Source organism: Anguilla rostrata, chromosome 5, assembly GCF_018555375.3.
Source record: "Anguilla rostrata isolate EN2019 chromosome 5, ASM1855537v3, whole genome shotgun sequence".
NCBI classification, from domain to species: Eukaryota; Metazoa; Chordata; class Actinopteri; order Anguilliformes; family Anguillidae; genus Anguilla; species Anguilla rostrata.
In genome coordinates, this window is record NC_057937.1 from 10,541,823 (window position 1) to 10,557,067 (window position 15,245).

The 15,245-nt window shown below is 40.6% G+C and overlaps 1 protein-coding gene across 3 annotated transcripts in view; it reads left to right on the forward strand.

Moving 5' to 3' along the window:
- The window catches only part of gpm6ab (glycoprotein M6Ab), a 57,892-nt gene that overhangs the window by 15,765 nt on the left and 26,882 nt on the right, over positions 1-15,245 (forward strand). Inside the window, exon 1 of one of the 3 annotated variants that reach the window (XM_064335093.1) lies at positions 5,347-5,853. The exons of 1 other annotated variant lie outside the window; for it this stretch is intronic. In XM_064335093.1, coding sequence (XP_064191163.1) covers positions 5,817-5,853 — 37 coding nt within the window. In that variant the 5' untranslated portion in view covers positions 5,347-5,816. Of the gene's footprint in view, positions 1-5,346; positions 5,854-15,245 lie in introns of those variants that run through there. One more of the 3 variants, XM_064335090.1, reaches the window with a different exon arrangement.

Genomic DNA, 15,245 nt, shown 5'->3' on the forward strand with positions numbered 1-15,245 from the left:
CTCTCTCTCTCGCAAAGACAACTGACACAATAAAGACATCAGAAACGAGAAGACAGGTTAACAGCACCTTTCAGTCTTGCCAGCGTGTGCAGATAGCAAAGAATGCGGTGTGCATGTTGCCACTCACTTTGTCCCCTGTGGAGAGCAGGAGTCATGCAGGGATGTATGGAGAGTAGATGCCAGACTCACAAAGGCAGCCATTCTGACGTGCGTCTGTGCTTTTCAGACTGTGGGCTGCAGCACAGTGTCTCTCCCGATACCAGAAGGGGGGTGTAAATGGGCTGAAGTCACAATGGCAGGTATTTTGTGAAGCTGGTGTATGTTAGTTCCCTTCATACCCCTTTTGCAACAGTCAGACAGCAGCTTAATTAGATTTTAAAATTCAGCTGATGAATTTGAGGACCTGTCAGGGACTTGAATCTTGGCCTCAGTCAGAGTTGTGACTTGCTGTATTTAGTTGAACCGTTAAACCGTCTGGGCAGCAAACCACTGACAGCTTGGACACGAAACTACTGAAAAACCTGACACCAAGTCAGTAACAATCTGGGCACCAAGCCACTGGCAAGCCAGACCCCAAACCAATGACTGCCCTCGTGAAAACAGCATAGGAGAGACAGTACTAACCTCTCCAGCTCCATCACAGCTTGATGTTATTTAAGACTGGATGTGTGACAGAGCATGAGTGGGAGTGTGTGTTTCTGTCTATAGGTGTGCCTGCATTTAAAGTAGTTATAATGATCTACATAATTACCAATTATTAAATGTTCCCTTTATCTCTCTCTCCACACAAACACACTCATATTCAAACATGCATGAAAAAACTTATGAATTATGAAAGACTTGGAGTTGGTGACATTGTTTTGTGCAAAGTGAGTTAATGGGCTGTGGATGTGATGTAATTGGTTGAGGAGTCTGAATTCATCAAAGTGATTTATATTTTTTTTACAGCAGAATTGATTCACAGGCAAAAAAAAAAAAACAGCCAGTAACACCATCTGGTAGCTGGGGAGTGTCGACTAGGGTTTGGAAAGTAGTTTCATGATAGCGGTGCATGCTGGTTAATCTCCTTGTACTGTAACTCGAATCATATGATACAGGCGAACATGTTTGCGCCTATATTTTCCTGACAACAGACATAATCTGAGAATAAATATTACAGTACACACACGATCTAGCTTCAAGGTCAAATTTAAATCTATTTTAAATTTAAAGGTATCTATCAATAGCTTTTTGTTTCCCATTATTGTGTGAGTAAAAGGTAATTGCATGAACATATAAATTACTCTGAGAAAGACTATTTATTTTGTATAACCATTGTTCTCACTATACGCGTGCGTCCCCTGAAGATCATTTCTCTGTTAAAAATAGGTAACCGAGCTGCACCTCGAGGCCTTTGCCGAAGTTCTGCATGTGAAATGCACCGCCATATGTGAGCGTGTGCCTGTGTGTGTCTACCTCCCACCATCAGCGTGACTCAACCACAGAAGGTGAACGCCACCTTTCATGCACGCTAGCCAATGAGAGCGGGGCTGTCAGGTTGTCATGCCAGCACTGCTTTATTTCTGTGAATCGGAATATAAACCAGTGTGTAGCAACTGTGCATACTAATGCAAAGCCAACAGGCATATCGAAACATGGCTTGTATCCTTCCCAAGAGGCAACCGTAAAGATAGAGCAAAAAAAAACAACATGGGTTTTACATTGCAGTTGACACAGCTGTCATTTTTCTATGTAAACATCATTGTTTTTAAATGGACTGTGCTGCTTAAAGGTTCAGTGCTTTCTAAACTTTCTTAATAATTAGAGATGGACTGAGTGAAAGCAACAGCTTTCTGCCACTGGACATTTGCAGATCAGACAAACTGAAGCACTGGCTGTAAAGCTGCCCAATTAATGAATATTGATATTTATCACCAACATTCTCCATGCCAGAATGCACTCATTAATGGGGTGTTCTTTCAGTCAATTCAAAGGTAAAATTTACTACAGATGTCAGTTAAATGATAACTTTGCGATTTCACAAAGGCCCATTTTTAATATTTAACCCTTTAACCCCCTCCTTTTCTCCTGTTTCTTTAAAAAAACAATAAACAAATAAAGGTACACTGTCTTGCTGCACTGGGAGTGCTAAAGGTACACTTGACTATGAATCAGTGACTACTTTCAGCTACACAGGCCACAGCGAGCTACACATTAGCTGGGGCCAGTCAGTCGAGAGATGACTCTCCGAATACAACTGGTAACCTGTGTGCCCCTGGTGAGCGCTAACACAGTACCCGGAGTCCCGGTTGACTCTGGCACACTTCGTGCCAGAAGGATAGATTAACAGCCAATTGAATACCTCACCTGTAGACTCCGAGGTCATAGTTAGCTGATGGCGTACCTCAGAATGGAAAAGATGATATCTAGGCTATAAGGGCCCAGTCCGTGCATGTGGCTGGAACCATTCCCAAGGGAGTCGCTCAGCTGAAGTGTGTGGTTTCTGATATCACCCCACAATAGCACCTGTTCTGGTTTAAAAACTTTGATTTGTTGTTACTCTTTTTGATTTTGAGTTCAATTTAAGTGTCTGCAAAGCAATTTGGCTTCAGCTAGAGAGGCAATGAAAAGAATATTGACTATTTTCTGTTGTAACATTTTTTTTTTAAGTGCATGCATTTAAATGTGGTTACGAATTACAATATTAAAACAAAAATCTGTTATTCAAAGTCAAGTTAAAACATGCTATGAATGTGACAAATCACAGAAAATATGTTGAACAGAGGAGGAAAGAACACCATACAGATGTTATAATTATATTAATAAATATTAGGAATGGACACATGCTTATAGCATTACATTGAAAGATCATAGCCAGCATTACTGTATGTTAAATTGCATCTTAATCCTGCATACTCATTTAATCTGTAACTTTAAAACCATATGCGGAGAATGTGACATATGTCAGTTAAGTTGTCCTTTTAAAGAGACAACACCAAAGCATCATAATGCGTACATATTACAGAAGGTGCTCCTGTTTAAAATAGTGGGTACTATTATGGGTACTAATAGTGGGTACTTGAACTGAATACCCACAACATTTCTTTGATCATATGCGCTTTTGTTTTATGACATGCTGGCAAACAATAAACAGTAAAACATTAACCCAGGGTACGGAGTGTTATGGCCTTCATAGCAATACACAATGATGGAAATGAGATTTCATTGTTTACATTACATTTGGCTTGACCAGTTGTCACTTAGAATTCAGATGCAAATTTCAGCTGTTGTCTGGAGTGAAGAAGACAGTTGTGTTGGTGGCATGAATTTCACTATGAATATACATGGGACCTGTGCTAAGTCCTGTTTAGTAAATTCTAAGAGAGGACAATGTTTCAGTCTCCTGACCATTATTGACCATCTATAAATGCTACCTTCACATTCCATTCCAGGCTAGAGCCCTTGAGTTCTTTCCTGAAATTAACCTTCCTGAAATCTCTCTCTCTCTGAGTGTTGTTTTAGGGTCAAAATGAGGGAAAAAGTTTGTGCATTCCAGGAGCTAGTGAGTGACGGTTAAAATCACACTCACTGCCTCTGTCTGAAGAGAGTGTGAGAGAGAGAGACGCTCTGCTCCCAGCAACTGTTGCTAGGGCAGGGCGTCCTTTCCCCAGCAACAGCCAAAACCCGTTCAGTGTGAAGGCAAGAATGCACTGGCTTTCCGTTTCTCCTCCAGCACTGTTCATTTATATTACGTTATATTTATATTAGGCAACACACATTGCTTGTGAATTGACACATAATTCAGCACTTGATAATATAATTTATAAATGTTATGTATTGTCCTTTTAGCAGTTTAAAATGACGGTGGGTTGTACAGTCGCGCCCCCTCTAATGGTACGCCCACAAGGAAATGGTAAAAGGTCTACATTGCCTACGCTGAATGCCAGACAACGTGCAAAAAAAATGGCTGCTTGCTATTTTAATTTTTCATTCAGTAGCACTTATATACAGCGCAGGTATTTGGACAGTGACACAATTTTTTGTTGTTGTTGCTATTTTGCCTCTGTATTCCAGAACATTGGATTTTAAATAAGTCAATTAATGTAGTGTTAAAGTGGAGACTGTCAGCTTTAATTTGAGGGTATCTACATCCATTTTGGGTAGTCCTTGTGGGAATTACAGCCCTTTGTGTGCATACCTTGCTTTTTTAAGCAGAGCAAAAGTAATTGGACAGTTGGCTGGTCTACTGTGTTTTGACCAGCTGTGTGTCTTGGCGTCACTAATTCATGCACAAGGAAGCTATGTTTTAGGTGTGAAATTTGCGTTTGGAGTCTGTTGCTGTTGTCTCACAACATGATGACATATACAGAGAGTGGTTGTGATTTAACAAGTGACGTAATTTTACATGGTGCTTTAAGTTCACATTACCTGCCTCCTACTCTGATGTGGACATCATGTGATTTAATTGGTTCTAGTTTTTTTTTTTTTTTTTAACCCTGTGGGTCCCTGCCTGTCTGTTTCATTTCAGAGCATGTTCCACTGCCATGTAATTTTTACATTGGCATTTAATGATAGGCAGGGTGAGTTCACTACAACTTACACCACTGCTGCTGCTTGGCGTCTTGACTAGGCAGCCATGATTACCGTACCTGTGTACACAAAAATAAATAAATAAATAAAATACTTGCATGCAGTTTCATGGCAGATGCTATGTGTTATATGTATTTGTATTTTTTTTTCAACCCCAACTCCCTCTTATTATTGGGAGGACAATAATGATGATGGTGATGGTAATTATTTCCAGTCTTCTAGCCGAATTGGGGTAGGCTGCTTTCTCAGTGATGATGGTAGCCTGTGTTTAGCTCAAGCGATTGAGTAAACGTGGAACACGACTGGATAATGGTAACTTATTCCCATACAAATCATGCAGTATCCAGCATCAGAATGCTCATGTCACACGTACGGGTAGTGATGCCACTACATGCTGATATAGTAAATACGGATTAGACGATAAACATGTTATCAACCCGAATCCCAGATCACCCAAATTTAAGAGACGGGTAGCGACCTGTTGAGGACTTGCGTCTTCTTCACCTGGAACATTATAAACGCAGAATGGATTTGCCGCGTAAATCCTCCACCCCTCTTTGTGTCTGCACCTCCCCATGCAAAATTAAGCTACTGACGAACAACCATTTTAAACGCCTCGTTCCATTTCTTTAACAATAAAAAAGTAATTTTCGATGGGTGAGAATTACGCGAATGTAACATGATTTAGCCGGGGGCTGGTGGGCTTTTCCATTCTGCCAGAAATAGGGGGATCGTGGGTTGGTGGTCTGTTCGTCTCTGTGATACACCCCTTCCCATCTGTTCTTGGTGCGGAAGGCTGTTTTCAGTGCGGGCGCATCTATTTCAACACAAACCCTACCCCTTCTTCTTAAACACCTGCCCTGCCTAGGTCCAAAGCGGCACAAAGCTTAACGTCTCTTTGCCCCTGTTGCAGACAGCGCAGAATTTGCCCTCCGTTTCGGTGGGAGAGCTCCAGCACACTAGCCGCTGAGGCTTACAATGGACAGCGTTGGGAAGGAAAATTGATAATTTTCACGGACGAGTAATTTGAATGAAATCACTGTTGACAAGCAGTCTCCGAGCAAAGCGGGCGGGGGAGAGTCTGTGTGCTAAGCTTCGAGGACTGTCCTAGGTCACTACCCGTGGGTGCTTCCTGGGAACCAAAAAAGATTATATCAAACACCAGAACCAAAAAAAAGGGCTTTGACCGTTCTACCGAGGGCTTTACTGAATCACGTACCGCAGCTGCAAAATAAAGACTAGCAACAATGGAAGAGAACATGGAAGAAGGACAGACACAAAAAGGTACTGTGCCCAAAACAGCTTTTTTTGTATTTATTTATTCTAACATTTTATAACACGTTATGTGTACAGTTGCCTTTTCTTTTTGTATCACAGCGAATGTACGTAATATCAGTATCATTTGAGCGAGTAAATGCAAAAACAAACACGGGTGGAATGTGCACGGTATTTTTCGCTCCTTGTGATTGCTCGTACAAACCTTTTGTTTCCTCGTGTACAGTGAGACTGAGGTGTGAGCGAGGATTGTCTTTTCAGCGTCATCGGCTGAGATGAGTCCCAGATAGCCTATATATGAACATTTTCTCTCTTTTTGTATACAATTTATTCATCGCTGTTGCATTTGTCAAGATTTTTAGGACAAGTATTTTGTAAACTAAATATTGCACCCACGCGACTTTTATTTCCCAGTGTAAATTTCGAATTTACGGTCTTTTGTTTTTTTTATTTGTTTTGCCGAGGCTTAAATTCACGTAGTCTGAAGGGGGACTGTGTTGCGTGGCAGGAAAAAATAAGATAAGTGTGTCGTGATCAACCCGAATGAAAAAAAAAAAAATAGAACATAAATCACTGTACAATTATCAAACACGTTTTGAAGACCAACTGCAAAAGCCATTGAAAATAATAAACAAAATAAAATGCATTGGCGTGTTTAGCTCCGTCACATCACTCCACCGCAGCACGGCAACATATACACAATTTTCATTCGAATAAATAAATAAATAAATAAATGGCAAAGGTACTGGGTAAACTGGGATAGCAACGGCGACAGACCATTGATAGTGCTGCCATCTATCATTCTCCGCTTGTCTTTAAATGGCTGTACGTTTGCTTATTAGACCTGACCCACTTATGAAAACGACAGAGTAGCTTTAAGCATGCAGAATTTTCATTTTATTCCGAGTTCCCTTTGTTGACTGCCAGAAGGATAAATTAAGACCACAGCTGTCCAGTAGCCATATGTCAAACCATTTCATATGGCAACGCACACGCGTTAAAACAGTGGTCGATGAAAACCTCTGCGAGAGCGTTTATTGGTGGTTGGCTCTCACGGTTCATTGCCTATAAAAACTCACTGACTTTGGAAACCCAAGAGAATGTATTGGTATTTTGGCGTGGAGGTGTGTGCGGGCGAGCGCTTGCGTGTGTCGTGTGTTGTGCTCAAGAAGCTAGTCCTGTGGAATCAACCACTGGAGTGTCCATTAGCAAATACCCCATTTGTATCGGGAGTTAAATTTGAATGAGCATGTCAATTTCACAGATATGAGAAATGACGGCGTTAGAACATAACAGCGCTTTGGAACGGGTGATGCCTTGAGATGAGAATGCCATGGGATTGACTGAAAGGCAGCGATGGTTTCCTTGCGCTGCTGTTCTAGACTATTTAATTAACACACTGTTGGTTGCCCGCAAATTGAGAAGAAACCAACGAAACGTCAATGCAAATCCAGTTAATAAACTGTTTGGCAGTGGAATTGTCATTGGAGGCGCGACATGGCATAGCAAAGCTTTCCAGAGATACAAAGGGAAAGAGGGCGATAAAGAGTGGAGGAGACGCTACCCCCTCCCTCCCCATCCTATGTTTTTGTTGTGGGTGGGAGGGTGGAGGTAATGGGGGACTAGCTGTAATGGCGCTGATTTCTCTGGCAGAACAGCGTTCACACGCCCAACGCCCGACAGCTTCCCCCCACGGTGCGAACGGTGCTCGCCTGCCCATCAAATCTTCATAACACATAAATAAAACATTCATCTTTAGCAGATGGCAGAGAGCTTCGGATTCATTTTTTTTCCTTTAGTGCTCTTAAGTGGATCAGCCGACAGATGAGCCTCCGCAGAAAGCGTTCCCTTGAACCCCGATGCTCATGATGTCCAGTGGGGACCGAAAGGCTAATAAATGTTTATGATGACCATGATTATGATGATGACAACGTTGTCAAAAAAAACCCAAAAGAAAACAGCTAATCTATTTAACGTTTTTTTTACGCATCGAATGATACTAATATGAAAATCTGATTTGACTAATTAAAATATGCATCAAATTATTTAATATTTGAAATTGTAAATGTGATGATGATGTTGCCGAAGCATGTTATGTAGATTATAATGGTGATAGTTTACACTATACAATGACTGTCGTGAATCCATATCATGCTATCTTTGGATGCGCCTCTAATTTTGAGATTATTGATTTGTCATATTCAGTGCTAGTTAACAGTCAATTAACAGAATTGTTTAATCTTCCCTCTATATTGTCAACAATAAAGACCTTTAACTTTATTATTATGGCACCAAATAAGGAAAAGGCACGTATTGTGTATACTGTAGAAGTCACAGCCTGTCTGGTCTTCAGGCAGGACTTGTTCAAAGGAGTCCGTTTTCCCCCTGTGGTGATGTACACAGAATCTAAAGCTTAAAACTGAGCTGCATGCAGTGGTTGTCCCCCAGTGTAACAATCTGTCTGTCTGCCTCTCTGAGTCTGCATGAACTGTAAAGCCAATATGTGGAGTGCACGTATCACTGGGAAACCAATATATACAGTTGCAAAATAACCAGTCACACATTAACTGTGTTGGCACAGGTTATTCAGCATGAATCTGAGAACAAGTGGGAAATGTAGGCGTACCACAGTAATTGTTTTCACATACAAAAAGCTGAAAATATCCTTCGGAAAATGCATCTGAATTATAGCAACGTGATCTACAAGAGCAACAGCATTCATCTTGGGCTTTGAAGTTGGTTGCTTGGGGCTGAAGTAGTATTCAGGATCTGGCTTCATTTGGTAGACCTTTATAAAGCCCATCAGATTGTATTCAGTGCAGAGAGATAGCTTACCTTCCTCGGGCCGTTGGCCTTTAATTATGTTAATGATTTTAATAATCTGTGTTGCTGGAAAGAATGCTGAGCTCTCGTAAAGAGGTCAGCCTTCTGTTGTAGTAGCACATTTCTACAGAGCGCTCATTTTCATGGTGCTGAACTCTACACTGTGTACCATTTATCAATGTGGCCTGTGGCTTTGGAAAGTTCAGGAATGAAATGCCTATACTGATTAAGTAAAAGATCAGAGAAAGAAAAACAAAACACACAACTCAAAATATTGTAAACTATAAACTAAAGCAAAATCATATGTATCATAGCCATGCATATTTCTTACTACTTGTGCTACAGATATATGTAAATGTACTGGCACATTCATTTGTGAGAGAGGTGCTGTCTATAGTACCGCAGACAAATTAGAGCCTCATGTGGTTCTGCTACTCAGGTGAGATAGGTGCTGTCCATGGTACTGCAGTGCCTCTAGTATTGAGCTCCAGTGGTGGGGCAGGCCACAAGACACCACTGTATGCACTGTATCACAGTTATATTGTGATATATGTGGTCTTATGTAGCACATTAAGCATTCTATAATGGGAGTATGGACTCCGTAATCCAAATCTATAATTTATCATTAGTTGTATCTGTACAGGTGAGGCCATTGATCTGAAGAATTGTGGGGGAGTCAAGCTTATCTTCCCCAATGGGAAACTAGTTAAGCCGCAACCCTTGGACATCTCTGGCTTTACTTTTGTAGGGCTATTGTGACATCACTAGTGTTAGATTAGAATGCAGGATCTGAAATGGTAATGAAAATTTCTACATGTAATACCTATCTGGAGTGAAATTCTATTCAGTGGAATGATTATAAATCACTTGTGACAGAATAATCAAGGTTTGGATGAAAATGAGGGCATTGACCCACACAGCAATGATAAATTATAAACACAACTGTTCTGATAAATTGTTTTTATAATTTTTGTTTGGTACAGAATTGTTTATTTAATAGCATATGATGCAATGAGATAGATTGTACTGCATTGTATTGAGCCTCCAAATGAGTTGTGTGTGTGTGTGAGAGAGAGAGAGAGAGAGAGAAAGAGAGATTTATTGTCATTGCTTTTTTGGAGTACTTAATGAAAATACTATACTTGCAGTTGCACAGTATTTTTCCTTACTAACCTTCTTCTCTCAGACATTTTATGTTCTCAGACAATTTGTTGGGAGGAACTGCTTTGCCAAGTTAAAAGGCATTAGTGACACTGCAGTCAAGATTCCTTCTAACACCCCAACCTTTGTTTTCTTGATGACATTTTTAACTTTTGCAATTATTCATGGTAATGTGTCAAGTATATGATTAAATGACACGCCTGCTCAACTGCAATATATGTTGTGCCAATTAATTTGCCAATGCTACTGCAATACAGAACCATTATATTTTCCATAAGACAGGAGTCACCAGATTTTTATCAGATTTTATTTTAATGAACCAAGTGCTTTAGATATTGCTTGCTAAAAACAAAAATGACAGGTACGTGCATTTTGGAGCTTGGGTTCAAATCAACCCTGGCATTGTTATTGCTCTCAAGGGACATACTTAACATCTACTTTATGAGCATCAAACTGTGGGCCATTTAGCATAGAAACATGCACTGTGTGTATGAATAATGCAAGAAGATGGAAGGGTTGTTTCATGATTGTCAAGCCTAATGAGGCTAATGTTGTTTATATAGCTTCCGCTATGTTGAATTCTTAATTATGAATCTGTCTGTGTTATTGCAGGACACAGGTACTGTTTTTGGCATGGAGATGTCAACTGCACAAACTATGTTTTTTAGCTCCGAATCACAAATGTGATTCTAACAAACAGAAAACACATTTGTTCACATATATAACCCAAAAGGGCTGACGTTACATGGGACTATTTTGTATGGGCCTAAATTGTTTCTGAAAAATACTGGAAAGTGAATGAAACCATTGAGCAAAGCATTTGTGGCAGTTGAAGCCATACAAATGTAACCCCCAGCGTTCAGCAAAGTTGTGGAACAGCACACCCAGAAGGAGAGTGTTCGGTGTCTTATTAATTTTATTGTGTTAATTCGAACAGGATCCTTTGCCCCGTGTTGATTAGGCTATAAAAAACCTCTTCATGGGGCACACATGCACTGATTCAAGTCGAAACAGGTTTTTATGTTACATATTTTATCAGACAAAAATGAATTGCCATTTTAGTGGCATAGTTTATACCCAATGAAGAGTTTGGCTGTGCTGATCCACAAACACATTTCCAATAAAGGTTGCTAGTAGCTACAGTGTTTATTGGATTAGTAAATAATTCTCTAATAGATAATCAGAAAAGCTGATTTTGCCAATTCAAAATGTACTTAATGAATTAATGTTGGGTGAATAATAACACTATCATTTACAAGACTAATTTACAGGATATACCAGCTTTTTTGATGTGACTATCTTGATATCAGTATAGAGAATATCTGTGTCTCTGTCCATCTATCGATCTTGGGATCGTTTTAGCCCAAAGAATTGAAGATCTTTGTTATGCAGAAATCCAGGCTCTTGCTGTCTGTATTCCCAGCCAACAGAAGATGGGCACAGGAAGAAAGCTCTTGCCTAGAAGCTGTCAGCTTCTATTCTGGGAAGACATTTGGGCCTCTGGACATTTTTCAGTCTTGTGAGGGTTGGGTGTGAAGTTTAGCTGGCTTATTTTAAAGTTTGGAGCACTGGACATCCCCAGGGCCTTTGAGCGTGATAAGGCTGAGAAGTCAATCAATCCTCTTTTTTCATAGTCTGACTGCAATCCACTCCATTTAGATCAGGGACAGAGATCAGAGGAAGATCTCAGTTCTTCTTACCCTTGGGGAGATTATCAGAGCTTTTCCTCTTTGTTCATTGCCTCTTTAAAGGTAGGTACCGGAGGTAGTGCTAATCTTTCACGGTTAGCATCAGCATTAAATACGACGACTCTTGTGCCAGCATTCATCACGTCATAGTCGGGGTCACTTGGAGCTTAATCTCCGACGTGACATCAGAACTGGACCAGGCAGAGAGCTCAATTTTAGGATGGAGGGAACAGTCAGAGACTCAGAGTTTGGACCAAGCGGAAGTGATTCCCACCAAGGCTAGCGTAGCAGGCAACCTGCAAAAAGGTGATGGTTTCTTAACCATTACCCAACCTGCACTGAGCGTGTGCTGGAGGCACACCTTCATACTCTTCATACTCTGAATGGTAATACCACAGTTCCACACAGGGATGAAGTCATATATTTGACATTCTGAATATGTGAATATTCAAGCATGAGATAATTAATTGATTACCTGGGTCAGAATATTACAGATTGTCAATTAACAAAAGTCAGTGGCGTGCCCTTTCTCATCAGTATTGGTGGGCGACAGCTTCAGAAAAAAAAAAAAAAAAACATCTCACTGATATTCATTTTTATATCTGAATGCATGAGCGAATTCAGATCATTAGTTTTCACAGACATAGGGAATCAGTGCTTGGGGGGAATGAGGAATTGGATAATTCAAGCATTCAATCTTGGCAGTCATCAAATGCATTTTATAATACAATGAATAGAAGTTCACATCACTAGCAATATTCACATAAAGGGGAAGCAGGTCTTGACTGTAGGAGGAGATTTGAAAAACTGTGCTGATTGACATTTTGGAGGGAGCTAATGGACCTCATGACTACCTTCTGAACTGTTCATGTCGATTAGATATGTAGATTCACATTCAGTTCAGCGATGACCAGAATGAATAGAAAAAAATACATTGTTTTTGCTTCATATAGATTCATATATTGTTTTATATTTATTGATTATATTTTATTTATTTCCAAGTAAAACATAAGGACAAAATGCAAAATTTGTCAAAGATTATGTTTGTTGGTAAGGGATGTAGCAGAAGGTGTCCCATTCTAAGTTGGTTCGAATATTGTATGTCTTGGATAAAGAGTAGCCATACTCAAGAGGACGTCTCTTAATGTGATGTTCAGCCACAATAAATTGGCTATAACCACAGAGTATGCATCTTTAAATACCCCTTTAACACTGAAAACCTTGTGGTTTGGGAAGCTATGCTATGGAATATGCCTTTCATTTCATTTGTTTGTCTTTCTAGGGTTGATCCCCTGCAGTCATGTGGCACATACCGCAATAGCAAATTCTGTTTGGTCTAATCTGATTCAGATGTCAGCTCTTTTGTCACACAGTGATTGACGAGCAGTCATTGCCTTGTGAGACCATTAATCATATTTGGGGGAAAACAAAAACAAAAAAACAAAAACCTTTCAGACCCAGTCTCAGTTTGGCACCATGGTGTAGGCGTTTATAAATGCTTACCTTACTTATGTCAGGAACAATTAACAATGGGCAGTTTTGATCCCCGCATGATTTTGCTTTCATTACGCTGTCACAATTAATTTTCATTGATCTTTTTATTAGCTAATTTGTTTGGTATTTTGTAAATGTGTAAAACACTTTAATCCATAAACTTTGATTTGATTTTGCTGCCATTACTTTGGTTTCAGGAAATCGATTTTCTCTTTTTAATGCTAATATAAGAGCTGATAAATAATAAATAAAAATTTTTAGATGAAATGTGATATATTTAAAAAATGTATATAAGCGGGAAATAAGAAATGCATTCTGGGTATCGGTGCTATTGCATCATCTCATCTTGTTAGTTTCTGGAGGGGTGTCTGGCACGTGTGTGTGCTGCTACACAAATGGGACCTCCTGTTGGAAGTGTCATTGGAGTGTTCGGTTTGACAGGCAGATCTGAAAATTGTTTTAGGGACGCGTGCTAAACTGCCGCTGACCGGGAGTATCAAATGACATTCATCACGCAACTCCCTTCAGCAAAAACCTGTCATTTCTATCCAGGAAAGAGAACACTGTTTTCTTTCAGAAGAGAATTGATACTTAATCCTGGGAAATGCAGTTATCATGCTGTCAACAGAAGAATGATATCTACGAATATATGCATCAGCCATGAAACACTGAGGAATACATCTATGAATTAGCGACTTTTTATAATTATTTCACTGTCAAATAGGGCCCATCATTTTACTGTATTATATAGGGGCCTACAAATGACAAAGTGTGTGTGTGTGTGTGTGTGTGTGTGTGTGAGAGAGAGAGAGAGAGAGAGAGAGGGAAATTGTGTCACAGGGTCAGAGAACAGCGGCCATATTTTAATGTAAGAGGCCCATTAAGGCCGGACTTGTTTTGGTTAATGGGTCAGATAGATTTTTCCATCTGGCAGCCGTTAAACATTGAACAAGCAGGAGGCCGTGATGGCGGCGTTATGAGCATTTCGGAGATGAGCTGTTGAGTGGAACCACAGTGACATCTGGATTCTGTCTGGCCCGCGCATGCAGGCCCGTCTTCAGTGCCCCGGCACACTGTCGCCCTTTACGCCGCAGCCATAATCCATCATGGAGTCAAAGGTTTACACTGTGCCACATCTCTATTAATCTGTACCCTTCTGTACTAGAAGCACTCTAATGATGAACCACATCTCTACACAACAGTCTTACTAATGAGGCATTTTCTGATGGGGCATAGACATATTGTACGCTACAGCCATAATGTACTGCCTTACCCTGTTGAGGCGTAGATATACACACTTCACGAGTCACTGTTTTTAACAGGGCCTTTTAACATTTTCTGAGGCAGGGACCCCACCCAGGCTCAAAGGCATCCATGGGACCCCATCATAGGGGTTATATAAAATTTTAATTTTGGAATATTTTCCCAAATCTGTGCAGTATATTGTCATTGTATATCACGTCTGGCCAGGGACCCCCAACAGTACCTTCAAGGACCCCCAGGGGTGCATTGGCCCCCTGTTGTTGTCCAGTTCTACATAGTGGCTTCACACTATGTAGTCTTGCACTGCTGAGTAATATTTTTCTTTAAGGAGACATGGGCTTACATAGCAGCCTCTTCCTATTAATGAGTAACAGATTTATGCCTCCGTACAGTCTTATGTCATTAAAGAGACACAGGCTTGTACTGCAGGCTTAGTGCATTAAGCATTTACAGGTTGACGTATCGCAGGGCAAAGAGGCAAGAGGGAGGTATGAAAAATGCTAAGGCCAATTACTTTCAGGTCAGTAATTTATATCACTAACGCTGGGTTTTAAAAAATGTCATAGCGTCAGCAGACACATCTTTGGACGGCACGTGCAGTATGTGTTTGATCAGTAGCTGGGTCTTTTTCTTGCATTGCTCACTATATCAAGTGAATCAGGTAACTGTCCGGTGGCGAAGCATAGATCACACTCCTGCAGCCGCTGCGCGTGAAAGATCATTTTCGGTGGGGCAGAGGAGTCGCCCCGGTCTCCGGGTTTAATGACGCTGTTCCTCATACGGCTCGGGACGGGGTAATGCATTGCTCCACCGCCCAGTGCGCCCTGTATCTGATGCCCCATTCATTATGACGAGTCCGGGAGCAAGCCACAAAATTAAATCACGCGCCCCACACGGACAACAGAACCTGACCAGCGACAGTCTAAAGGAGTAGCATTTTTAGATGTATTTTGCATTGAAGATGCAAAACAC